This window comes from Alosa pseudoharengus, unplaced genomic scaffold (genome assembly GCF_046254945.1).
Source record: "Alosa pseudoharengus isolate Yale_2024_CS ecotype anadromous, Long Island Sound unplaced genomic scaffold, YU_APseudo_1.1 YU_APseudo_1.1_scf_5, whole genome shotgun sequence".
Classification (NCBI taxonomy): domain Eukaryota; kingdom Metazoa; phylum Chordata; class Actinopteri; order Clupeiformes; family Clupeidae; genus Alosa; species Alosa pseudoharengus.
The window spans coordinates 21,030,334-21,057,867 of record NW_027468837.1 but is presented as its reverse complement, the minus strand read 5'-3'; the positions used below and the strand labels follow the sequence as shown (position 1 = coordinate 21,057,867).

Here is a 27,534-nt window from a genome sequence, read left to right as displayed (position 1 = left end):
ACTCTTGTCAGATTAAATATGCCTTCAACCACAGTAGAACGTAATGGCTCCTTCACTGCTTCAGGACGCCACTATTCTTTGTCTGCTTGTTTTGTACTCTCAGCAATGTGGTCCTTGTATCAAGCAAAACCAAAATGTGGATTTATGGAAATGAGCGGTTTATCTGTCCCTGATCAGCCATTTGTTTATACTCTACTTCACTAGTTAGTTGCTCTGGAGAAAAAAGCACACCTGCCATGCGTGTACACATATGAGGATAGAGCTATCTGAGCAATTACCCAATCAGAGGGTGATTGTGACAAATAAACAAAACAACCAGGGAATTTTTGTATTGAAATACACACTCAAATATGGAAAACAGGCAGAGTTGTGTGTACTTGATCAGCTTAGGTTTCCCTCTCAATCCTACAAGCTTTGCAGGTGGCATTTGGTGAAAGAATAGAAAATGAAGCTCCATTTTCTGCCAGACAATTCACACATTCAGGAAAGTGAAATAGAGTGGCTGGGAATCTATGGAGCTCTTAGTGTAAGTACTTTGCAATAATTCAAACCCTGCATGAATCTAAGTTCATCCAGAGAAGCCGATTATATTTGGTAAGACCCTTGTGTATGTAGTTCTGAACAATCCATGTACCCTTAAGCATGATTGCACTTACATGGTGTCCTAAAGTAAGCAAAACGAAAAGCAATGGCTTTTATGCAAAATCAAGTTCAAAGCCAAACATTTGCATATTTCTTAACCTCACATTTTGGTCTTTCATTCTTAACAGTTCTCAATTCAGTCCTCAATTCAATTTCGACACTTTAGTTGGAGGGTGGAAACATTTAGCACTTTGGTCACAACAGAACACAGCTTGTTCAGGGGTCTACAGGAATCTTGTATGTATGTGTGTGTGTGTGTGTGTGTAATATATACATATTTTCTATACTCAATAAAAAAAATGAAAATAGTTTTCAATTATTTGTCTATTATCTGTCGAAGCACCGCTCCAACAGCTGAACCTAAGTGACCCAGGACGATGGATAGATTTGAATATTAAACAGATAGGTCATAAGCATAAAGAAATAGATATGAATTAATCGTTAAGTACTGAAAGCAGGAACATTGTGTGATAAACTGATCTTTTAAAAATTCGCATAATTAAATGCAAATGGAAATAAAATTAATTGATGAACGGCCATACTTTAGACACAGAATTCACACAGTATTACCGGTATACATAAAATCAATAACCTTATAGGGCCTTCATGTGATATTTGCTTTACATCCAACAAAATTACAGGAAGACTGATCTCAAGTAGTTGTGATCTTTATTTAGACATTTCATGGTGTCACAAACCTCCTCCCTGAATTCAAGACAAAAATGGCTTCTTTTTAAATACACTTAGCAAATTAAGGGCTGTAAAATAAACTTTTACTGTAATATTCTGAATATGGGTTTTGCGCTTAAAATTGTAAAAAATCTAGTTGGTTCTGGGTTCTGATAAAAACTGGCTAAAACAACAGTTCTTCAGTTTTTCTTTTGCTTTGCTGTGTGGTTGGTGTGTGTTTTAGAATACACTGGCCCCTTTCCCAGGTCTTTAGCGTGAAAACGTAATAACCTACCCAACAAACACACATTAAAAAGGTATACTTTCATTTTCATAGACGATACTAAAAGTGACATCCACAGAGAAACAAAAGATATGACATGAAAAATTTCAAGAGCGCCACATATGAGCCAATTGTTCTTTTTTTTGGCATTGACATGTAAATTACATTTTAATAAATTTAAAAACAACAAAAAAAACTGCAATGAAGGTTCGATTCCATTATGACCATCTTATCTGTGTGCAGTTTCTGCTGACGTGTGTGATGCACAAATAATTGCTCCCAAGATGCAACCTCAACCTCTCGCTCTCAGGCTCCCCGAGGACCCAGAATGACAACAGGCTTGAAAGGCCTCACAAACCCAACGCTTAAGCACTGCTGGAATAAAGATACACAGGCAAGCACCCATGACACCATATCTACAGCCAAAAGGCTAGCCATGGCTGTGATAGTCACATGGTTATTACAATCATACGACACAGTTCTTCAGAGCTGCAGTTCTTTCTTTTTTCTCTCACTTGTACAAACATCGAAACAGAGAGACAACTTAACGATCTTAAACTGATACCACAGTTACAGTTAATTGTGCAACAGACGAGTAGGAGACTGTTTGGCCTGGCGCATGTGCTGTACACAGACCTATCCCATGGGGAGATTCAATCCCATTTCTCTGCTTTAGAGGTCCTTCTGCATTTCAATCAATGCATGGGAATCATGGACATGAAAACAATGTGTTTCTGTTTTTAGGACTGAATTCAAAATAATTGTATGGGAGAAGAAAAAAAAGCAGAAAACAATCATATTGTTTCGTTTTGTTTTGACATTTTAAGCAAGTTATTCACCACAATTGACCATCACAAACAGGAGACCAGTGGTGACCGATCTGTGCGCTTTGTGTGAGAAGACCTACAGCCATGGTCCCATCCAGCACGGCGTTAAACCGGGAGCATACGTGCTCAAGTCTACCACTCCCACGCATCATATGCTCACTCTCCAGGTCAAGCACTGCGGATGTCTTTTCAACCCCCCCTGTGGATAGCTGAGCTGCCGGCATCCACGCATATCCTCTGACATTCAGGGCCGCCGGTTCGGTATCATAAGTTCAAAACGCGGTCGAGCAGATACGCAATCGGACTACAGTCCGAGTCCAAGCCCAGTGGGTTACTGAGGCCGGCAGTAAAACATCTGACTGACTGACAACCTACAAAAATAAAAACTGCCACGACTACAGGCATACAAATATAAATATGTATATGTACTGTTTACATATATTCATGACCTGGATGTCAGGTTAGGGTTCACAGTAGCAGAGGTTTGTCTGTGCGATGCCAGCAGCAACCAAAGTTGGAACAGAAATGTGATAGAATCCATTTGGGTGACCCAAGTTCTGTGCTTCGTCTCCACGGCTCCCCAGAGTAAACAAGTTGGGTAAAAACTGTTGGTTTTATGAAGTGGTGGTTGTTGGGGTGGAGCCCAGGGACCGGTCAGGTGTTGGGGGCCGTGCTTGGCTCCTGGGGGGTCTCCTCCTGGGGCACGGAGCTTACCGAGGTGGGAGGGCCGGGGGACTGCGGAGAGCCTGGTCCTGCCTCCATGGTGCTGCAGATCACACAACCCTAAAGAGAGGGACATAGAGAGAGAAAACAAAGAGAGAGAGGGAGAGAGTAAAGGAGAGGGCTATTAGTGTTTAATGTAGCGTCAACTGTCCAAGCTGTCCAAATAAAATAGTGCTTCATTTCAGTGCTTACTGGTGGTGGTTAAGAGCTGAGACAAAGCCATTCTGACACTTTTTAATGTTTGCTTTCTTTGCTGCTCTGTTGATCTGCCTTGTGCTTGCACCGAACCTCAGTGAAAAATGGCGTGACATAAAACTGCCAAAAGCCTGACAAATGTTTGGTGGTTTAGACAGCTGTTGTGCGGAGTGGTGTCTTTTACGGGAATTCCACTTCCAGTTCCTTCCACTCTAGTTTATTTATCAAGTTTCATTGAAGTTTAAAGTAACACTGTGCTTGGTCTGAAGTTTTACCAGTTTTCTCACCAACAATGGACTAATGCTGTGAATGTAAACAACAGATGAGGGTGTGAATGAGCCAAGACACAAGACTGTGTGGGGAACTGTGCTGCAAGTGGCTGCAGTGTCCGGTTCGGTCCAAGTGCCACAGATGTGAATCTGAGTCATTCTCCGATCCCACCCAATCTCTCTCTCCTCCACAGCTCTCGGTCCTATCTGAATAAAGGCAAAAAGCCCAATGCTATACCATCAGGCTAGTTTGTGTGGTTTGGCGGACTCGGTCTGTTCGGACCTGCGTGTCGATCTCCTGCGGGATGCCGTGCTGCTGGATCCAGGGGTGGACCTCGGCCAGCTCCTCGCGCTGCTCCTGTGTGAACCAGGGCTGCAGGGGCTGCAGCAGCCGCAGCTTCTCCTGGTCCTCCTTCAGCACCTGCGTCTGGTCCCTGCGTGCACAGCCAGCGGGAAACAGTCAGGAGCACGACCGCACACACACCAAACAGGCCTCAGAGACAGAGAACACCCTACCACACAGCCTCACACACACACACACACACACACACACACACACACACACACACATACAAACACACACACACACACACACACACACACACACCCCGGCTGTATTTAAGTTGAATTATAGCAGTGGGTGCGTTCAGATGAACCCGCACACCACTGGACACACACAAACTTGGACAATCTTGCTGACCCCCCCCCCAACCCCATTGTTACACATGCACAAATGCAGCTATTAGAGTTACCACACTAAGCATTTGGATTTATATGATCAGTTCATATAAGTATCAGTTTACCTGGCGAGTGCCGACTAGTAGGTAGGACCTGAGTTGGGAGCCTGAGCTGAAACCACCTACCTCAGAGCACAGAGACCTTGCTGAGTGCCACCTGTAGCCAGAGCCAGTGAACGGAGAGGGAAGCCCTGAAGCAGTGGCTGACGTTCCTCTCCTCCTCGCTGGCCCCCCGAGAGGCCCTCTTCTCAGAAGGCCTGCTAGCTCTGAATGCACGAGGACCTGTGTGTGTGTGTGTGTGTTTGTGTGTGTGTGTGTGTGTGTATTGGGGAGTGGAGGGGCGGGGGGGGGGGGGGTGGTGTGTGTGTGGGGGTTCTGCTGTTTGGGGAGAGGTACCTTGGGAGCATCTGGTAGTTCATCATGACAGTCTCAGGCGTGTGCTGGATCATGGTCCAGATCGAGTCCTGCACGGCGGCGTGCTCAAAGTGGACGTGCTCCGGGGCCTCCTGGCTCTTGCGGGCCTTGCGGGACGTGTCCGACGAGTCGTTGCTGGCAAAGTACTTGCTGCTGTTGCTGCTGCCTGTTCACGGGAAGGGACCGAGCCAGAGGCACACGACACGTTATCACCCCGTTTCCACTAGCCCTCTGATAGAGCAAGAAAGCTAATTACATAGACACAGCTCCACTAACATCCCCCAGTGTGCCCTCCACATAGATAATAAAAAAAAGAACCTCCCACTGACATAGTTTAGTTCTTAAAAAATATTACCCACCGGCTATTATTGTTTCAAGACATTTGGGTTATGAGACACCAAAGAAGTTTTTTTTAATTATCTAAAGGCTATTTATGTTTCAAGGGTTTTTCTCTGGCGCAGCTGATGAGTTTGGGAAGCAGGGCCCTCGGGCAGAACAACACTTACGGCTCACAAAACGTAATGAGACTCTCCAGTGACCTAAAACACGGAACAGGTGTATTTTCCCCACCTTTTCCCTTGAGAAGCTAGGTCATCTGCAACCTTCAGCAGTTTGGGCTATTTGTGAGTATATGAGTATACACATACAGACAATGCAATTACAGATTTGGCCCTCGGTCTAAAAAGCTGATGGTATGCAGCTGTGTCTGAGGCCCGTTTGGGTGTCGCTATGGTACCTGTGTGGCTGGTGGAGGTGCCGTTGGAGCCCGAACCCGAGCCGGAGCCGAGTGAGCCGCCCGACTCCCCGGAGCCGCTGCCGGAGGCATTGGAGCCGGTTCCCGAGCGAGCGTCCTCTTGCATCAGCAGGTCCAGCAGCTCACTGGAGGTGGACAGAGCGTCCTGATTCCCTGACTCACTGGGGGCATCCTCCTGTGGACGCACAGAGTTAAAGTCATCAGGGGCTGATTTCCCAAAGCCTTCTTAACGCTACAAAGTTCGGAACCTCTACCTTAAGCTAGATCATAACACTGTCACGTATATCCCAAAAGGTACTTTTCTACGAATGTAAAAGTGAACGTTATCGGGACACCGGCCCCTGGTCTTTTATCAGTGCCACTGGGATTGATGCCAAAGTTAGTTTTTTGAGGCGGTTACAGCCTTGGATTATTTCTTCAAACTTTAAATGTTATACACTCCAACACTTAAGTCAGAACTAGCAGTAGTGAGTAAACATGTGCTTAAAAAAACACATTCTCTTTAAGGCATTACTGTTCAAACTGCCATCGTCTGTTCAAACTGAAATACGTCTATTCCAACCATTTACCTTTAGCCACACCGTGGAGTCAAAGACCAGCACAACACTTGGGCTAACTACCCCAGAGATGCACTAGACTGGAAGGGAACAAAGACTGTATTTTTACAGGGCATCCCTGATAGACCTTTTAAAAATAAACAATACTGGTCACATTTTAAATAAAAGACATGGTCATAAAAAAAATACATATCACTTTTCACAGTCCATATTTCATAATTTGGCCATGGCGTAGGGCTGAATAATTACGCATAAAAGGACACCGACACCTGTGAAAAGTCCTGTGTGAAACAGGACTTTTCTATTAAAAGCCAAATGCTAACTACCAAGGTAGCCCAGTAAGGCCTGCTTCTTTCACTTATGGGTGAACTAAATGTATTATTTTACTATTGAGTTATATCCAATAAATGCAAAACGAAGAAGCCTTGCATAGTGTACAGGGCTGGTTAACATATAAGATCACAGGAAGGAAGTCACTGTGAAAGAGCTGTTTGTCACTCCACCCAATGCTTAGGCAAGAGCGTGTATTTATATGCAAGGCAGGTTTTCTCAAGCACCTCACAAATTATTCATGCACTCTTCTCCCCGTACACTGGTACACATGAAAAGGAGGAAAAAAACAACCCTTGCAGTGATTGTTACCATTGATTACTACAAACTCCCAGATAGACTAGGATGTATAATGCATGTTCCACCGGTTTGTGGCATGTGTAGGGGGAGAATGCATCCTGAGAGCGGAGGAGACAAAACAAGAGGTGAAGACGGCTGGCGTGGAGGCGTGCGTACCCCTTTGTTGTGCTGTTCGTGGAGGCTCTCGGGGCGTCCCGTGCTGCTCTGGGGCTCGGCGGGCTTGGGCAGCTCCTCCTGCAGCAGGTTGAGCTGCAGTGGCGAGCTGGAGCGTGAGCTGGAGAAGAGTGCGGGCGGCTGCGCCTCGTCCAGATCCTCCTCCCCCAGCCAGGGCTGCGGCGAGCCGGGCACGGGGGGCACGGGGATGCCCAGCGGTGGCTGCTGCTGCTGCTGGTTGACCAGGGTGTTGGGGGAGAAGAGTGTGGGGGCCATAGGGGGGTAGGCGGCCATGTTGAAGGGAGCCAGGGGCTGGGCCTGCTGGAACATCGGGTAGCCTGGCGGGTAGGTGGGGAAGTTGGGCAGGATGACGGCCATGACTGGCGTCATGTATGGGTTGAGGCCTTGCGCCGTCTGCTGCTGCATCTGTTGCATCTGCTGGAAGGCCGGGTCGGGCTGCGGCATCATGGGTATGGCGCCCACTGGCATCGCCGGTACGCCGCCTTGCTTGGGGCCCCCCATCTGATCCCCCTCCGCGCTGTAGAAGGGCCCCGACGGCTGGAGGGGCATCACTAGAGGAGGGGGCATGGGGTAGCCACCAACGGCGGCGTGCTGCGGGTGGGACGACTCGGACGAGGGCCAGGAGGAGTGCGGTGGGTTGGGGGGCCGTCGCGACGGCCGCGGCGTGGAGCCGTGGCTGTCGGACGAGTCCTGCGGCTTGGGGCGCTTGTGTTTGGGCTTGCCCGACTTGGACTTAAAGCCGCCCGCGCTCACTGGCTGCATGACATAATCACCTGCAGGGAGGACGGAAGGACAGACAGAGAGAGACGTCAAGAGACCAGCTATTCTCCATGCCATCTATTTCTAGGGTAATGCAGAAGGCTCCTTAATTGTAAATGGATCAAACCAAAGTGTACACTAGCTTAGCTTGCTAGTGTAATTTTGCCATTGAATGACTCCGTCAAAAGGCCCAATGCCAGACCTAATCCCTGGCTTGGAGTCTAGCTCTGACCTTAATGAACTAGGATGAAGTTGTAAACAAGGCCTTTGTTGATTCACTTCATCACTCTACACACCACACAACTGTTTGTGCCATTTTAAATAACCAAGTGACCGACTGACTTTCACCAAATAACCGAATGTAGTATGTGGATGTTGCAACGCTTGACACAAATCAAACCACCTTTCATACCATGTACACACAAACCCCATTACAAATGTCAAAAAACACATGCAGCAATAATACATACATCACACTTCTTCCTTTACACAACAAAAACAAAGCACCTTCTAGATTAGATTAACAATGACACACTCATCCCACTACACTTGTCATCATCCCTTCACCCACTGTCCCCCCACTCATAAGCTTTTTGACGTCCGATACAACTGGCTGTTGTGAATGTGAACAAAATCCTGCCTGTGTTCTACACGGGCCCTATGCATACTCAGGGTGTACTCTGCTGTGTTCTACACGGGCCCTATGCATACTCAGGGTGTACTCTGCTGTGTTCTACACGGGCCCTATACATACTCAGGGTGTACTCTGCTGTGTTCTACACAGGCCCTATGCATACTCAGGGTGTACTCTGCTGTGTTCTACACGGGCCCTATGCATACTCAGGGTGTACTCCGCTGTGTATCCCGCTTTGCGGGGGGGCTGTACCTCTGTGGTGGGAGTGCGCCAGGCTGCCGGTGTCCTGCTGCAGATAGGAGCTGTAGGGGCTCTGCAGGATACGGTGGCGGAAGCGGTCCACGTACTCGTGCTCCTCCTTCTGCGTGTGCGCCGACAGGACCTCCTTGGTCAGGCCCACCATGCGGAACTCTTCAGCCGCCGCGGAGCTCGGGGGGGGCCGCGCCGGCGTCTGGTCCGTGGGCTCGCTGCCCATCGGGGCGTCCTCCAGGGCGGTCACCTCTGAGGGACAGGAGAGTCAGACAGCAGCATGAACACTTGGGTTGAGTTTGCACACAGTTTGGTCTGCAAAAGGCTAAGAAACCACAGGGACCAACATTTCAGTAGTTTAGCTGAAACAATAAAACCTGTGATGATTTAAACACTAAAGTGGGGATTGCAGTAAATGAACCTCACATTAAACTTATACTGGATCATTTGTGACCACTATGAACAGGATAGTAAGCATTTAAAAGTTAGACACTAAAATTGACCTATTACAGCAAGTCAGACATTACATAAAACTCACTTACAATTAGCCACTAAACTGAAATGTTCATGAATTCTACATTTTGAGATGATTTAGTGCATTTTAGCTTTCAGCTACATCGCCCCCAAGCTGTGGAATTCACTGCCAGACTACATCAGACACTAAGTCTGCTTTTAAAGTCAGTAATTGAGTCACAAAGGTTGTATCAGCGATTGGACGCCCCAAAAAGGCCCAAACATAAATTATCACATTCATCTAATCTTTCCTAACAATCCGTTAACTTTCTGCCCCATAAGCAGGCCGTCAAAAAAAAAAAATGTGTCTCTGTAGGCAGCCTAGGCTCCGAGACCTGTACACAAAAACAATTGCTACCAACAAGGGTTGGCAACCCACTCAAAGGCAAAATAAAGCGTTTCAACCAATAACCGACGAGATGCGCATTTAGGAGAGTTTTAATTGCACAGGAGGGAGGGGGAGGGACTAGCGAGCTAGCTCTCTGTTTTGTTTGAACATCAACAGAAGTGATGTATCCCCGCTATCGCTGATACAACCTTTAAAACATATCTCTTCAAGACGGCTTATATACTGACTGACTGACTTTTATTTTTATGAGATTTTAACAATCTTTTTTGTTTGTGAAGTGACCTTGGGTGTCATGAAAGGCACTTTAAATAAAATGTATTATTATTATTATTATTTGAACTATATGTGAGGAATAGAGGTGTTGATGTGAGGCTCACCTGACTCGGGCTGGGGCACGTGTACGATGGTGCTGCTGTAGCTGCACTGGCTGGTGACGGACACCACGCTCATGGCCTTGGTGGAGAGGTCGATGTCCGTCAGCGGAGCCCCGACCACTGCTGCAGTGGTGTGGGCCACCGTCACCGCCGAGACTGCTGACACCTGGCTGTCAAGGGTCCCCACTATGAAAGGAAAAGCCTAATTACTACATATACTATTACTGCCGGGGGGCTGCTGATGCTGCTGTGGTTGTCGTTGTGAACAGAGCCCTTGGCTGACACTCACCATTGGGGATGGTCACGTCCTCTGATGGAGCAGTGAGAGCTTTGTCTTCTTCAGACGAGGAGGAGGAAGAGGAGGAGGAGGTCGCCATAGAGTGTGACTCACTCTTCCTCTTCAGCCCTGGCGTCGTACAGCTCTCCAAGTACCTGGGGGACACATCATTTCATACATGAACATTACAGGATATGATGATGATCATAATAGTGGAGGGGTGTATTGAGTAGAGAACTGAACAGACTGGAAAAGTACACACACCTAATAATGCTGTCCACACAGTTTATTTGCTGGTAGGACGGAATGTGTGGCTGCTTCCTGGATTCTTCCAGCGACTGCTCCACATGACCTCTGACCCCGGTGTTCTGGGCAGCTGGAGTGTGGGGCACCCGTGGTTCTGGGAGAATGACAGGAAACCAGATGGGTTAGAAAGGACAACAAAGATGATATGACAGGTTGATTGGCTACTTTCAACCATATGGAATCTTTTGGCTGACAAGACCATTGGGGTTGTTACAGATCACAGTCAGAGTCTCCCACCACTCGTGCCCTTGAGAGGTCACATGCAGGTGATGCTGAAGGGACAGTGAGCTTCTTGGGGCTGCCGGTAACTCACCTATGGCCGGTTTCCCCAGGGGAGTTAGTTTACTGCGGGAGTCCAGGTAAGCCTGCCGGCCCCAGTTCTTCACCTTATTGACGTCGGCACAAATCTGCTGTAGTGTCATCTACACACACACAGCCACAGATATGTCAGTTATTTGAGATTAACAAAACAAGAAATAGGCTTGGAAAGATTACTTTAAGAGGTTCAGAAGAGAGAGAGCAAAAAGAGAGAGCGCGAGAGAGAGAGAGAGGTGAATGGGAAAGACGAGTGACATTACAGAGAGACAAAGCAAGCGAGAGAAAGCCGTGCACACTGAGCTGAGAAGATGAGACATCTGGAGACTGGATCAATACAGTGAGGTGAGGGAAAGAACGGCCTGCCGGTGGTTCGATGCGGCGCTTACCGGTTCGCGGTGGGAGTCCTCCCACAGGTTGCCGTTACTGTCGCTGGACGACGCCACGCTCTTGTAGTGCTCGTGGGAGCCGTTGCTGCCCAGGCTGCCGTAGCCACTGGAGCCGTTGTTGTGCACGGGCTGTGGGACGACAGCAGAAAGGATGGGGAATATCAGAGGGTTATGGGTGTGCTGATGCGTGTGCGTGTGTGGCTTGTGCTAAATTCCAGAATTGAATTAAAATTGGCTCTTAAATTCCAATTCAATTTGAATTTCACTTGCATTTCAATTGACCGATCCCAAGCCCCGCCCCCTTTTACTATGTCACAATGAGGACTTCGGAGGACCTCGGTCAACCTCGGTCAATTTTGAATTTTCTAGTGTCCGTTCTGTATGACAATACGCCAGTTATGCGAATGCTATAATGCTTCTTTTGCGAGTAACCTAAGTAACTAAATAACTAAAGAGCTCAAAAAGGTTCAAAGATAAGCCTGAGATACTTGTAGAAGTGACATCCGATATCCTGACCGTGTGAAACGTTAACACACATAGGCCTAACTTTGCATAACTTTGGATAGGCTGCTACTTTTCAGTAAAGAAATCTGTGTGTGTAGCCTACGAAAATGTTCCCTTTTCACAGGAACATTTCATGTTTTTGTTACACACAAAAACATAACTAAATCTGGTTTCCACTGATGAAACGACAACATAAGCCTACGCAAAAAAATATACCTACCTTGCAGGAACTGAACTCGCACATTCATACGATTGGAAGACGCGCAAAAGGCTACACCTTCAATCACGTATCGCATTACACACATCAAGAACATACTTTCAGCTTTGCTACATTGCCATGTTTAACTTGGGATAGAAGACTGTTGACAGAAATAGGCTAATGATCATTTTTTCAACAAACGCAATAATAGCCTACTGCGATGCATTATGATGGCTGAACGAGAGATAGACAATGTCTTCTAAAGATCGAATCATGTGCTGATTCAAAACTATGCCTTGCTATAGGCTATGCAGTCTCGAAATCGCCAATATTAGACCTAGCCTACTACATTGCCCACGTTTAAATTAATTATAGCATAATGATGAAGTCTAGTGCAAGACAAACCACGTCTGCAAACTGCAGATAACCTATGTCATGCGTGTATGGGTTTGAACTCGGAGTGGTTTCTTTTCAATACACTTGTATCATGTTTATTTGAACTCTTCCTTCTAAAGCAGCCATTCAAAATAATAAGTAGACTCTCGGCCTACCGAAGAGAAGCTATCTCTCCACCTCCCCAACATGAGCTGCTTAACAGGCTAGTCACTCTCCCAAGTTGCGTGAACTTGGATCTGCAGCACTTGGTCCCGTCTTACTAATCCTCGAAATATGGTTAGATTTTGTTATGGACACGTCAACACCATATGTTCGCACAGACCTGTTTATTGAATCAGAGTCACATCTGCAGCAAATAAGGTAAACTACCTGCTCGGGATAACGTGCTGTTTATCCAGTTAACATGCAAGATCCACGACACCGGATTTTTTGTCCTTTGAAGTTTGTGGTGTTCCACCTCGTTGATGACAGCGGACATTGTGAATGTGTCCTTCTGCATACTGAAGGCCTTTCTGACCTCTGATTTTTGAATATATCAATATTACTTGACGCCCAGAAATCCAGCATACACTGTTGCACTAGGCTAAATGAGGGCGCTGCGTCCCCATGTTGAACACGCGTTCTCGCACACTTTCCTGCAAACTTGTCCGACTTAGCAACAGTAACTATGGGACTGACAATGGGAGGAGGGGCTTGGGATCGGTCAATTGAGGTAGCAAACAGGAAGCAGAATTACAATTCGAATTGTGCACAACCCTGGTGTGTGTGTGTGTGTGTGTGTGTTCCTGAATTACCTGTAAAAACAGCTTGTATATGACTGCCTGAAGCACTTTGATGTCCTCACAGATAACTGGCATCTCAGACTTACTGCGCTCAGCAAACACGTCCTCATTCAGTGGACTACTGTGGGGGAAAACCAAGTGACATTTGAGAGGGTGTCTGTCTGTCTGTGTCTGTCTGTGGTGATAAAAAAACTATTGCTATGTGTTTATTTGAGCAATAATGCATGAGTGAATTATACCCCCCTTCCCCTCCCCAAAAAAACAATGGTCCACAGCAATTGTGACCTAGACTGACTTTTCAGCTATTGACCTTCCACATAAGGTCCATCAAACACTGACTATTACTGACCAAACCAATGGTCATTTTGAAACGAAGGACCTGATGACTGACATGAAACCCAGCCAACCACAACCTGGAAGAAATGGAAAATGTAAGGTCTGGTGGCTCTGATAATATCAGGTACATCTCTGAGGTGCTGTGAGTTACTGAACTGTGAACAAAGGCTGTGAAAAAGTGGAAACTAATATGAAAACTGAATATAAAAATTAATTTCATTCTCAAACTGCATTAGTCTGTAGTTTAGGTTCCCTAAAAAGCTACTAGCACCTGCAGACAGGGTAAAACACAGTATTCCATTTCTGCCAACACATACTGTAGGTCTGCAAGACCGTGCAATGTCAATGTCAATTTATTTGCAAAATCATGAAATAAATAAATAAGTAAATAATAATAAAAAAAATAAAAAAATAAAAAAATAGCTCAGATCATATTTATATTTAATTTATTTATTGCATATTTTAATTATTTATTTAATTTATGTATTTCATTTATTTACTTCATTTTGTCACAAAAAACATTCCATACTGAGAGAGTAAGTGCAAATATGAGCAAAATTGCAAGCTAACAGCAGTTTGCAACTCTATGCGAGTAAACAGATCTAAGCAATCTGAAAGGGGTCTATCAGTGTCTGGTGCCCCAATGACTCAGCCAGTGCTAGTTCAATGTGCATGACTAATAGGGGGAGGTGACATTGTGGAGAACATGTGCACACTGCCTCCCTTAGTAAAGTCTAATTCTCAAGCCTAAGTATAAGTATACAGCATATACTCTTTTGATCCCGTGAGGGAAATTTGGACTCTACAGAGGTGTGCAAATGTGCTGCCAGTATTGTCATTGTATTGTCAGATAATTCAGATATAAGTGTTGTCAGTAAGACAGACACGTGTGTGTGTGTGTGTGTGTGTGGGTGTGTGTGTGTGTGTGTGTGTGTGCGTCTGTGTGTGTGTGTGTGTGTGTGTGTGTGTGTGTGCGTCTGTTGGACACCATTTCAGTTAAATTTAGATCTTGTCATGATACTTACCCTACTTGTCAATCCAAATAAAGAACTAAAGTGCGTGGGTGTGTAAGCACTTACGTGCGCACTTTATGCCTCCCGATGATGAAAGCCACCTTGCGGCTCCAGGGATTAATGAAGCTGGACCAGCTGGTGTCCAGTGTCACATAGTCCCCGTTCTGACAGCGAAAGCGGAGAGGGGAGTGCTCAAAGGGGGGCTGACCAGCGTACTTGAGAACTGAGAGAGGGGGGAATGATAATATATTGAGATATATTATATTGAGAGATAATGGATTGAAATGAATGAATGAATTGGAATGACCGCATAGATTAGACTGTGAACTCGACATAATGACGATATCGTTATAATCCATTTTTGAAATAAAAGATGCAGTTGAATACGTCAACAGGATGTTACAGTAGCGTCCGCTTTGTGACTCATCCACACAAGGCCATAAGCTGAGTTTCAATCAACTCTGCATGCTAGCTGCAATCTGAGAGGACGTACAACATGTACGCTGTGAGTAGTAAGAGAAATCTGACAAAAGGATGTGAGGTGTGAAAACGCAGTCCTATGGGTGGCAGAGAAATCTGATGGCATGGAGTGAGGAAAATGGAATAGGTGTTGGAGCCATAACAACAACCACCTGTGACAGTAGCTGCTTTCAGACCTACAGTACGTGTAAGTCTACATGTTCTGCGGATGTCATGCGTTTGGGCCGTATATCTGAACAACATAACCGGCCATTTGGAATTCTGAACTTAGCCGGCTGTTACACTACTCCCCTCCTAGTATTTCCAACAGACATTATGTAAATGAGCTTGTGTCTGAACGAAGCGAAGAACATGCAGAGATTCTGTTCATGTGCGTGTTCAACCACGTTCAACTTGTTCAACCACACAGAGATTCTGCTCATGTGTGTCGGTGTCGTTCACACATGACCGCATAATGTCAGCATGTTAGCATCATATCTGAATCACCCTGAAGCAGCTAGTGACTGATCTTTGAGAGAGCCAATGGTCATAATCTGATGGCAATAAGATTGTGTGTTAGATGCTATTTGTGATGAGGCCATGACTAGTTCAGTGCACTGACAGAGAGGTCACATCTGTGACATCAAGAGGAGCAGTAATCTGTGAAGTAATGTAGGTCAGACATACTCTTGCGGTGCATGGCTGGCATCAGTGCACGGTCTTCAGGGTGAAGACAAGACAACAAGGACGTGCCAATCAGGTCCTGAGGGAGGTATCCAAGCAAAGGCACAGCACTATAGAACATACAAACACACGCACAAGGAAAGATACAAAGATTAAGATTATTTCACGACAACGCTGTAGTCAGTTTCATTGTTGATTAACAATGAAACCTAAAGGAAATAAAGTTGACATTTAAAGTCTGCCAAATGCTACAGCTTGGGTGAACACTATGAAGACAGCAATTAGACAAATAGGCTTTCACACACCCCTAACATACACAGAGAATAACAGCTAGACAGGGATAAAGAAAATAAGAAAGAAAGAAAGAAAGAAAGAAAAGAGGAGATTGTGATTTTGAAAGTGCCTCTGTTGGCCACTGACCGGTCATCCACCTCCAAGAAAACGCAACCTGGGGAATGTGTGGTGGTAAAGATACGCTTGTCCATGGGGATTCGAGGAGCTAGTTGGAAAAACACACACACACACACAAGCATCTCTTTAAATACAGCTGCTGGTCTCAGCCAAAAAGGAATAAGGTCTCAGATCAATCACATGACTATGGATGTGGCTGGTGGACCATACCCTCGTATCCTGAGATGATGCGCTCAGCGAGTGCCAAGCAACAGGGCTGCTGCTCAGTCTCGTCCAGGCCCTGCACCTTCAACAGGTACGGAGTGATGCGGAATGGGTTGTAACGCATCTCCCCGTCCCGATCTTTACCCCCTCTGCAAAACACGTAAAAACGCAATATGGTTAATTAATGGATTCACACAACAGCAAAACTGTATTAAAAATCTAGCCCAACTATAACTAGGTCTCATTTAGAACCAGACGACTGGCTCAAATATACATGGATATACACTACTGTATCCTCTTACAAAGCTCTAAGTCCATTGGCAAATATCACAGAGAGATGTTAATCAGAACCTGGGCTGGCTTGAGATAATGCAGACATTTCATTAGTCTTACCTGATTCTGCAGAAGAAGGACTTCACTTGGGCACATTCATACAAAATTGCATCTACGACCAAATGCAGAAATATCAGTGTGTGTTTTTCTAAATCATCATCATGCACTAAAAGCATTTAAAGATCATTGGTCACTTCATAAAATCGGGCACAGTCAAACAAAATTGCATCTTTGACCAAATGCAGAAATATCAGTGTGTGTTGTCTTCAATCATTAACAGGGGTGTAAAGGTACAAGTATTCGTTTTTTTGTGGGCAGGCCACGTTTTAAAATTGAGTTTCCAAAACATATTAAGCGGCGGACCATATGTCAGTTTAGTCAATTAGTGTCAAAAAACATTTGACACCTTACTATTCCCGTTGTGCATCATCAATATTAATATGAACCTACAGGCTTACCGTACCGAGAATTAACTGTGACTTCAAAACCGAGGTACACACCGAATCGTGATTTTTGTGTACCATTACACCCCTAATTATTGGCATGTACTAAAAGCAGTTAAAAATCATGTCACTTAAAAAATTTTTTATAAACCCCAACTACCATTCATGACTACTAGCCTTGTATAGAAATTCAGAGCCATTCTGTGTAGCTGGCAGTATTCCAGCACTACAGTAGAACAGATTACACAGCCCCTCTCAAAACATCATGTACAAGAAGGTCAAACATGACTGTCTATCTCTCTCAAACTGTCTCTCTTCCCTACTTACTGCTATCTGAGCCCACGTTCCAGGGGGGCAGGTGGGGCTGTGCTGTGTGGGAGTAGAAGACGTTGACGTCCTGGTGGTAGAGCAGCTCCACGAACTTGGCCGACTCCAGGAAGCGGCGCTTGCAGTTGAGGATGCTGGATGCCTGCTCTGAGGCGTACACCACCCGACCAGTGGTCAGGGAGAACACCACCACGAACGAATCCTGCTCAAACACACACGCACACATAGTTCAAATGGTGTGACCACAAACTACATCCAGCAGTTACATGGTACTGGAGTAGTGATTTTAGAAAATATATTATTTTTTTAGAGGCAAAAAATATGTCCCATGTGTGCACTTTGGAGGGGCAGACACCTACCGTATTTTTCAGTGCATGCTCTGAGGTAATGCTGTCCAGTTCCTCCAGCAAACACACGGTGGCGTCACTGCGCTCTTTCTGACTGTGACTCATCAGCAGCTTGTAATACTCACTGTTAGCTGCAGGGGACACCAGAGAAACATACAATCAACTGTCATATGAAGCAATTTGGAAAGCAGTGGTACAGGCTGGCCAGCATCTATAAGAAGTCAGTGGGCAAAATTCAGAGGGGTCAATCCTGAAAAGCTTATAGGTAGAACTTCCATCAAGCCACAGAGCATGGGGCACTTGAAGTTCTCTCCTCCCAGATGATTAAATTTGATTGAAATGATTACTTACTTTGCATTATATGTACTGTATACAATGTACCCATGAGTAAGTTTAACCAGATATAGCACTACAAAACAGTCACCATGGTTCTATCAGTCCTGCACTCATTGCAGTCTGGAACTGCTCTGCTGGATTCAGCTAGGAGCTCACTTCACAAACAGATAGGATACACCAAGGAAGCAACCTAGCAAGATCAAATTGACGGAACCCATACACAACACCCTTTACCTAAACTAAGTGCTATTTCAAACTGGTGATGTCAGAACCCACGAGCATGCATGCAACACATGGCCCTGACATCGGCGCACATCACTGTTTATCTTTCATTCAACTGCTTTTGTCTAAAGGCCCATGAAAAAAAAAGAGGGCAATGTAGCAATGCCACAAGAAGATGGTATTGTACAGTCATAATGTTGCAGTACATCCCTCTCTTAACCACATTACAGGTCTGCATTAAAAATAAAGAAAAAATAAAACATGGTTGGATAATGTGTAAAGCAACTGAACTGTGTAATTAAATGTCAAAACATACAATAGGTATGCAGGACAGGCTCAGAAAATGAAGTAGACTAGTGAACTGAATTAACATGGGGGAGGCAGCTAATGCTTTCAGGAATCACACAGGCTGTCTCTCTGGTGGTACTCTGGGGAATATCCAAGGGCCATGTAAGGAAGCGTTAGCACAGTGTAGTCTAGGAGTCTAGTCTAGAACTGTATCATGTAAGATGCTGTGGGTGGAGAATACACAAAGAGAAAAAGAGGAGAGAGGAGGGAGGGAGAGAGAGAGAGAGAGAGAGAGAGAGAGAGAGAGAGAGAGAGAGAGAGAGAGAGAGAGAGAGAGAGAGAGAGAGAGAGAGAGAGAGAGAGAGAGAGAGAGAGAGAGAGAGAGAGAGAGAGAGAGAGAGAGGTTGATCCAGCTTATTGCATAACTTCTAGACATTGAAGAGTGAGATTATGTACACCACATGCTGCTCAGCCTAAGGGAGTCCAACTCTGCTCTGCTCTTTCAGCCCAACCCAACTCTACTTGTTCCTTGTGCATTTTTTACAGTGTATTCAGGACACCGGCAGCTAGCGGATGGTGAGGTGATGTTTGCTGTAAGTGCCAACAAATGTTTTAGCCTAAAAAAACATGTGGCATCGCTTAGAGCACTACCATCTCTCCCTTCCTCCCGGAGATCCTCATGCTTCTGTATTTCCTACTGCTCACTTTCTCTATCTCTCTATTGAACTTCCTCTTCCCTACGCATCATCTAGCCATATCTGCTGTGTCACTACTATTACACTCCCTCTCTGTCCTTCAGCCGTTCCCTTTCCGTCTTTGTTTTGGGGTCTCACCACTAACATATGGCTGTCTGATTTGTATACTGCGCAAAGCGTGGAAATTATTAATTACGACGCAAAATCAATTTGCTAATTTAATACTAGTGCAGTGCTTGTACAAACTCAACTCTAATTTCAAGTCAGCCTTCGTCATGGTCCAAAAGCACTACTAATTCCTCAACCCATTTATGCTTGATTGTGCCTTGTGTCGTGCTAACAAATTAGCAATTATTATTGGCATCACCACCTCATTGTGGTTGTTGTCTGTTCGGGGTGCATATCATGTTATGACATTAACCTTCTCAAGAGCAGTGTTGAATTAAGGGGGTTTATGGTCTGTAGCCTATGGAAATCACTTCCATGCCTGCTTCTATGCTTCATAACTAAATAATCAGTACTTAAATGTGGAGTCTGCTCAAGTTCAATTATATCCTCAGACAAATACTGTCATTTCCACGGAGATGGAAAGTGCAGATGAAAAAGAAAAAAAAGATGTTAACTTCACTGACTAATTTATCTCCAATTTGTCTTGTTCCTATTTACATTTTTGCCAAGAATCTTCTGATTTGCTCTTTATGATTTACAACAGTATCTCTATGTATGCAACAAATATAAATCCTTGAATCCTTTATAGGTCAAGTAACCCCTTTCAGTTGAGTGTGACTGTGAGAGCAGCCTTGGCACATAACAAATAACTTAAACATTCCCCTGCTGAAGGTCAAGAGTTAATTTGTGAGGCTCCACAGACACAACAGAGACTGCTTCATCAGCCTAGTTTTGTAAATAGTCTTTGTATCTTTTAATTATTAATTAAAGGTGCTCTAAGCGATGCCACACGTTTTTTAGGCTAAAACATTTTATGTCACTTACTGCAAACATCCCCTAACCAACCGCTAGCTGTCTGTGTCCTGAATACACTGTAAAAAAAAAACATGATCTCTGTGGACAGCCCAGGCTCCAAAAACGGCAACAAAAACCACCTGGGCAAACCTAGCCCATAAAAACATAACAAACTGTTCCAGCAAATCACAGATGAGATGCGCGTTTAGGAGAATTTCAATTGCACGGGAGCAGCACGGGAGGGAGGGGCAGGAAGTAGCGAGTTTTTATTAATACATTACTCATGATAGTCATGCCGTGTATGAACACTAAATACCCAGTCAACAAAAGTTCATTTCTACACAAGAGTAAATGTTTGAGAAGTCTTGTGTTAGGGAACAGATAGACTAGAAATAAGCAACGGTAAAAGTAAAGTAACTGATTTTGTCACTGAGCAGACCAGTTATTTTACCTTGTACTTGTTTGACGCAGTTGAGGGCGTAGAGGAGTGCTTCCACCGTGCTGGGTTTACTGCGGCTCCTCCTCTCCGAGGGAATCCTCTTCTTCATCTCCTGGACCGTCTGCATCATCTCTTTGTGTTTTTGTTCGCGCCCAGGCTCTGTGGGCTCACTACACACACACACACACACACAGAGTTACGTCATGATGGCAGAAAGGCACACCTTTCAAACAGCTCAGTTGAGGTAAAGCAGAAACACAGCTTTTTTGCTGAGAGCTACTGTACATGAGTATAACTGGGAACTAGTGTGTGTGTTTTCACCTTCCTCCACTGGTCTCTGTGTGTTGGCTACTCCCACAGAAGGATGATCTTGTGGCAGACTTGGAGCTGTAAAGAGAGAAGAGACAGGAGGGTGTGAGAAACTGGAAAACAACAATAAGATAAGAGTTTTCCCCACTTGTGTTTTTACAGAACAGACAGTGAGCTCAACCAGACATTCGTCAGTAAAACTGATCTTTGGAAGACACAGTATTTTAGTTTTTTTCTTCTGCTTGAAGCAGCATTATGACATTTTCATCAATCTGACACTGAGAGGAACGTAGAGGATCCGCAAATAAATAGCGAGTAGATCTCCAGGAGAAAGTGAATGACATCAGCTTCTGTCTTGGTAAGGAATCCATCTTGTTACATTGCATGTATAATTATTATTATACTGCTGATCAATTTTTTTTGGTTTTGTTTCAACTTAAACAGTTTAACTTAAACTTCATTCAAACTTTGTATTGTAGGTCTTCAAAAGGACAAGGCTGCTATGTACTTTTCAGTTTTGTAAGGTCATATGCACACAGAGCCAGGTATTTTTAAAAACAGATTTTTTTATGGGTTTTGGCCTTCATCCACTCCAGTTTCAGGCACAGAAAACCACCATAGCAACCAACATGATCCTGGTATCTACTATTTTAACCTAGCAACCCCCATAGCACCACAATGACTACCCTTGCAGGTGTACCCTCACCTCTTGGAGCTGCTGGAGCCCGTGGTGCTGCTGTGGCTGTGATGGTGTTTGGATCTCCCGGCCTTCTTCGCGCCACCTCCGCCCTTCTTGGCCCCGCCGGCACTGGCCTTGTTCCCGCTGTTGGAGTCATGGCAGGTGTTCATTTCCACATCATCCTGACCCTGCTCCCCGACGGACACGTCACTCTGGCCCTGCTCTCCGTCGGTGGGGGGCGCCGTCATCTTGGCTACCGTGGCCCCTCTCTGGTCATCGCTTCTCAGCGCACCGCTGCTCTCCCTTACCTCCTCCTTCTCAGAGCTTGAGTGCTCCTCGCGCTCGACCTCTTGCTGTTCTTCGTCCGCCGGGGCAGAGTCACCTTCGCCGTCTCTGGCCCCGCCGCCCTCCTTCCCTCCACTCATCTCACTCCCTCCCTCCCTCTCGCCTGTTCCTGTGGCTGTCCGGCTGGGTGACGGCCTCTGCTGGTGTGGTCTGTGGCCTCCTCCTACTGTCGGTCTATGTGAAGCTCCATGGTCACTGCTGCTAAGGATCTGGGAGGGTGATTCTGCATGGGAATGATCCTGTCACTGCACACACAGATCAGATGGTTTGCCTGGTTAGTAACCGTGACTAGCATTGGATCCTTGGTTATGGAACTGACCTACAATGAGTTCTCTGACTAAGTCCTGTTGTAAGGCAGTTTGCTTGCTGAAACTGCACAAAAAAAAAAAAAAACCTGAAAATAACCCACCCAAAAAACTCACTACCAAACAATGAACATAAAGTGGTTACTTATGCTTAATGTGTTTATTTGCTTTATGTGTTTTGTATTTTTCATGTCAGATGACATGGACACTAGAATGAGTAATAACATACATTTTTTATGGTATAATATGACTCAAAAAGTTGCCAATTTTGGCAACAGGTTTAATCAGGCAACTGATAGACTTAGAAAATTAAGTGGACCTATAAATGGTCAGCTAACTTCAGTCAGAATCTGCAATATTCACATGTTTTGCATTATAACTTGCTTAAAGGAACACGCCGACATTTTGGGACTTAGCTTATTCACCGTATTCCCCAGAGTTCGATAAGTCAATACACCCGTCTCATCTCCGTGCGTGTATTTACTCGGTCTGACGCACCCACCGCTAGCCTACCTAGCTTAGCAGAAGTGCCTCGAAGTGGCCGGCTTCATTAGCCTACACCTCCAAGTAGTAACTTAGAATAGAATTCCAACATTTTCCTATTTACATGCTGCGATTTCTATAGTTACAACCTCCAAGTAGTAACTTAGAATAGAATTCCAACATTTTCCTATTTACATGCTGTGATTTCTATAGTTACAATGTGTACAAATAACAGTGTCAAATGCAAGCCTGCATCGTAGAAAAACACTGAAAGTAACATCACAGGACAGATATAACGATTTTTACCCACAGTTCAAAACGTTTTTGCGGTTTTTGGTAATTGTTTCTTTATATGCATAAGGTGTTTAGAAAAGCTTGAGACCCCCACCAAGCAGGCCAACAGCTGAAGAATGGACATGATGACAGATTCAGGCCTGCTGTTGTGTGCAGATGGACAGCCCATGTCATGTCAACAGGAGCCAAGTGCCACAATTTGAAATTCCACAAATTGACACAAAAATCTTTCGTTGAATAGGATTAAAAGCAAAGAGGGCATCTTCATATTGAGACTGTACTCCCCCTCGGGAGTATGTGGTGTGGTGTGGTGTGGTGGAGGGCACAAATAACACATTGTTTTACAAACAACCCTCCTAATTTGACTCCCAGTGTTTTCCATACATTGCTAATTTGTGGCGGTCCACCACAATATCAAAATTGACCACCACACAATGATTTTCTATGTTGTACTATTGAAATGGGATGAAATCCTGTAGAATATTATACTGTTGGGTTGTCGAGGCTAGCACACTATAACGTTACAGCTACTTGTCAATATCGACTTGTCGTGCAAGGCAAGTATAACTATAGGCTATTCATTTTATTGACTCCCGACACAGAACTCCCCTCCCTTCACCTACCAACACAAATACAATTCAATTCAATTCAATTCAATGTGAGAAAAACTGGAATCCTAACTTATGGGGGCAGAGAGGACAGGAGAGATTATATCAGTTAACACTATCCCCAAACAACAGCCTTTTAGTGCTTATCCCCCGGCTGGAAAACAGGCTGTGTCATCGCTGACGTGTTATGTAACAGCATCTCGTTCACTTGCTCTCTTCAGGGAGGCTCCTACTACTCCTCTCTCCTCAGTCATGGTAAAGTAAAGAGCTGGAAGAGGGAGAGTGTGTGTGTATGTGTGCACGTATGAGTCTGTCTCTCTGTCTGTGTGCATTGTGTGTGTGTTTATGTCTTTGTGGAGAACGGGGTGACTCATGTTTGTCCCCTGCTGTGGTGTTGTCTTCCCAGTTGAAGTCAAAGAGCTATGCTCAACATTAATAAAAAGCACAGTACATCTGTCAACTTAATGTTCAGCAAATAAGCAACAGTCATGATATTATGGTATATGACACTTGTTGTTTGACATGACCAAACAGACCATACATATGGCACAAAAGTTTTGACATCATTGTCACTCTATATAGAACATCTCAACTACAGACATATTTTGGGGTAACCTATAGCCTGATGATCCATTAAGAACACAGAGTCGGACATTTGCTTGCTTGCCTTTTTAGGTGGATGTGACGTGCATTTTAGACAATGTCATCACTTTCAAGTCCCACAACCGAGGAAATGCATCCGAAATACTGGTGGGCGAAGCAAATGACCTACATACATTTAGACTCACTCTCCATAGTCTGTGTTCAGTTGTGCTTTAAACAGTAGCAATAGCTCCATACGATTTAGGCAAGTTTGATGGATTACAAGATGAATGGAAAACGGGGGTAGCCTAACCATCACCCAAATGTCATCCCAAGTCGTGGATAGAGATTGACCTGCCTGATGATGCAACACCCTTACAGGTGTTTCCTGTAAACTGTACAGCTGTGGCTGCAACGTCACCATGGCCAGTCTTTATCTGCCAATGAATAGGCTAGAGACTACTGGGGACAAAATAAGTGCCTCTCTCAGACAACTATAATCATAAACAAACAAACAAATAAATGAGTATGGCAAGAAATAATGGCTTATACGCATTCATCAAAAGCAACTTACATGCTTGCGTCTGTGAATGTGCGTTTTCAGGTTACTAAAAAAAGAACCAAGTGCATGAGGTGGAAACTAAGTTGCTAAACTACAGTCAATTCCCAGCCATGAGATGGGTTTGTGACAATAGATGTGAGCTTGGTGAAGGTCAAGAGAAAACTCTGCTTCAGTCACTATGCTCTCCTCCTAAATCCAACAAAGAGGAATATCAAGGGATGGGTCATGGCAAAGAGCTCCACTGGCTTTTTCAGAAACATCCAACTCTGGACAGGACGTGAGGGGATGCTGAATCTAGTACAGGTCATCCTGGATTTTACCAGATCCTACTATAGGTCTAAATATGTCCATTTTCATGGACAATAGGGGTGGAGCTTTTCCAGGATATGAAAAGTCTTTGATTCTTGGATGCCTGGAGCACTGCTCAATAAAGGGCCTCACAAACAGATAGGGACTCAAAAAAAAAAAAACTAAACACAGAACAAGCCAGCTTGGCTGAGCAAACAAGAACTCCTTGACCCCACAGAGAAAGGGTCAGTGAAGTAAGTGAAAATAAGTAAGCAAAAGTGCAACCAACCCACAGTGGCACTGCGAGCATGCCTCTCTGGCAACCAAAAACACATGAACTGTGCCAATTTGCTGGATAAGATGGTTGGATATTATCAGTTCAAGCATGGTTCAAAGGATTGGTGAAAGAGGCTCTTCTTTTTTTACTGGCCTATGGATGCTGTGATCTATCCATCCAGCGCAGGAGAAAAAACATTATTATAGCCAAGTAGAAGAGTGACTACAAAGAGTGTCTGAGAGAGTCAAAGAGAGTTCTGGCACAGGAACTTGTTAACCCAGTGACAGCATAGAGAGCTTCTCAGCCAACAGCAGCACCTGAGGGAACCACATCTGACCAGGACTGTGAGAAGCTCTCTCGGAAGAGAAGGATCTACAGACTGTACACTGTTAAATGCCTGGCACTGATGCTTGCATCACCGCAAGCAAGCAATCTGACACCGTCTATGACTGCAGATAGCACAACAAGGCAATACACATGGAGGACTTCGGCAAGCACATACTAGGCTTAGGTAGGGGTGTAAGAAAATATCAATAACGTGTACAGTGTACTGAATTGTAGGTCTAAAGCAAACTTTTTTAACTTATATTTTATGCGTATGATGGTGTCTTCTATATATACGTTTTCCCCAATATATTGCCTTTCACATAGTGCTGAAATACAATATACTGAATCGTAACCCGTGTATCATCGTGATATGCATCGTACAGCCAGATTCTTGCCAATACACAGCCCTAGGCTTAAGAATGTCAGAATGAAGAAGTCACCAATGGCTAGCCCCTATCACCTCCATAGGAGTTCACACCTGGGAATGACCTACTACATTTCAGACCAACCAGCACAGTGGAAACCTAAATTGACTACCTGCAGGTAGGAGAAAACCATCTTGTGAAATTAAAATTCCTGTACAATAAACCCAATGCTTTTCCCACTGGAATCCCTGGGACGTTATGCCATCTATTATGGCACTGGCTGGAAGTATTACTCAATGATTTGCTGGGCACAGCTGATTGAGAAACCATAGGTAGGCCTAACAACTTTCATTTATTTCATCTGTGGTCAACAATGTTGTGCAAAGTTTTCCTTTTACCGAGAATCTTCACCACAACCTCAAAGACTTAAAGTCCTGTGAATAAGAATTTGTTAAAAGTGCACTTTCACAACAAGGCAGCATTTGGTTATTGTAGTGATCATACTCCCAACAGCTTAAGAGCACACAATGTTTTCTCCACAGAGACAACCATTGGTGCGGGGTCTATTTGTAGTAAAGCCCAACTAGTACCTTGGTCCACCCACTGATACTACCGGTATGCCTTTGTCAGCGTCCAGCAACCAGCTCTACAGGTCACAGCGCCCTATAGATCAAGGCCGATGGTGTCTGAAGGAATACAGGATCGGAGGTTACTATAAATAAATGCTAAGATACGGAGTATTGAATATGGGATGCAGAGACAAAACTTACATAATTGTTGAACTTGTTGAGCTAACAGTTATCAATCAGGTGATGTAGACACCTGGCGGATCATACCAGCGCCAGGCTAACGTTAGCGGTGGCTACCGGGCCTAGCTACAATGGAATTACTGTAAGAAGCGGAGTAACCTTCTGCACATGTTGCAGACACGGGGTACTTTCACTGGAACCAAAAAGCATCCCCGTTTCACACCACCATTCCATAAAATAATTTCAATCACGATCGAGAGCTCAGTCGTTGAAATTACCATAACAAACACCTAGTAAACCCATTGAAAACGAAATTAAAAGCCGCGAGTTAGCCAACTGGCTAGACTGTTAACACGGAGTTGGCCATCAACTGCTACTAACGAGAAACATTTACTGTGCAGGTATATGTGGTCTATTGTCAGCGCATCGTGTCAATTAAATACCATTTAGTAAACATGATTTTACCTTCAAAATCAGCGTCCAGCCGCCAAACTTATCGGCTACCGAACCTGGGACAGATTTATCCACCCACTTTAGACTTCGTGTGTTGTACAATGTTTCAGCCAGAGATATTCCCCCGTTCAACACAATATTTCATCTTCGGGTCCAGACAGAGAACTGCTTGAAAGTACAGCGAAGTTTGTTAGCGTTGTTTTAGTTTTCTTTGTCCTAATTTCGAACACTGTTGCGATAGCTCAATCATGAGCTTGACACATTAAGCAACGTGAGTTTGGAAAGACTAAACCGCGCCCACTCGTTCCTGGTTTGTTTGACACACTTTACTAGGGTCCGATTGATTGGTTGAGACGAGCATTCTGGGCGTGACCACGACGTAGGCGGCTCTCATCGGCTGTGGTGCTCTCTCACGTGGATCTCCATGTTACACAACAAAGATCGTTTTCCAGCAACGACTCAACCAGATCTAGGCGGGATTTCCAGCC

At 44.8% G+C, this 27,534-nt stretch overlaps 1 protein-coding gene across 1 annotated transcript; it reads right to left on the bottom strand.

The window, feature by feature from the left end:
- Window positions 1-1,294: 1,294 nt before the first annotated feature.
- per3 (period circadian clock 3) lies at window positions 1,295-27,316 on the bottom strand. The gene is made up of 23 exons (XM_076268939.1): window positions 27,059-27,316; window positions 21,436-21,998; window positions 20,742-20,807; window positions 20,433-20,590; window positions 17,490-17,608; window positions 17,131-17,332; window positions 16,421-16,472; window positions 16,034-16,176; window positions 15,833-15,911; window positions 15,416-15,522; window positions 14,336-14,492; window positions 12,933-13,041; window positions 11,040-11,168; window positions 10,649-10,757; window positions 10,294-10,429; window positions 10,042-10,184; window positions 9,756-9,938; window positions 8,520-8,768; window positions 6,857-7,647; window positions 5,496-5,688; window positions 4,742-4,925; window positions 3,892-4,042; window positions 1,295-3,204 (listed from the first exon to the last, which is right to left on the bottom strand). The coding sequence occupies exons 2-23, from the start codon at window positions 21,831-21,833 to the stop codon at window positions 3,076-3,078; spliced, it is 3,987 nt and encodes a 1,328-aa protein (XP_076125054.1). The 5' UTR covers window positions 21,834-21,998; window positions 27,059-27,316; the 3' UTR covers window positions 1,295-3,075.
- Between the last annotated feature and the right edge of the window lie 218 nt (window positions 27,317-27,534).

Excerpts from the sequence above, each read along its gene's own strand:
- per3 (XM_076268939.1), bottom strand. The coding sequence starts at position 21,833 with ATGAGTGGAGGGAAGGAGGGCGGCGGGGCCAGAGACGGCGAAGGTGAC. Across the intron at positions 15,912-16,033 it reads CATCATCTCAGGATACGAGG|CTCCTCGAATCCCCATGGAC; the intron begins GTATGGTCCACC and ends TTTTCCAACTAG. Across the intron at positions 10,758-11,039 it reads AGGACTCCCACCGCGAACCG|ATGACACTACAGCAGATTTG; the intron begins GTAAGCGCCGCA and ends GTGTGTGTGTAG.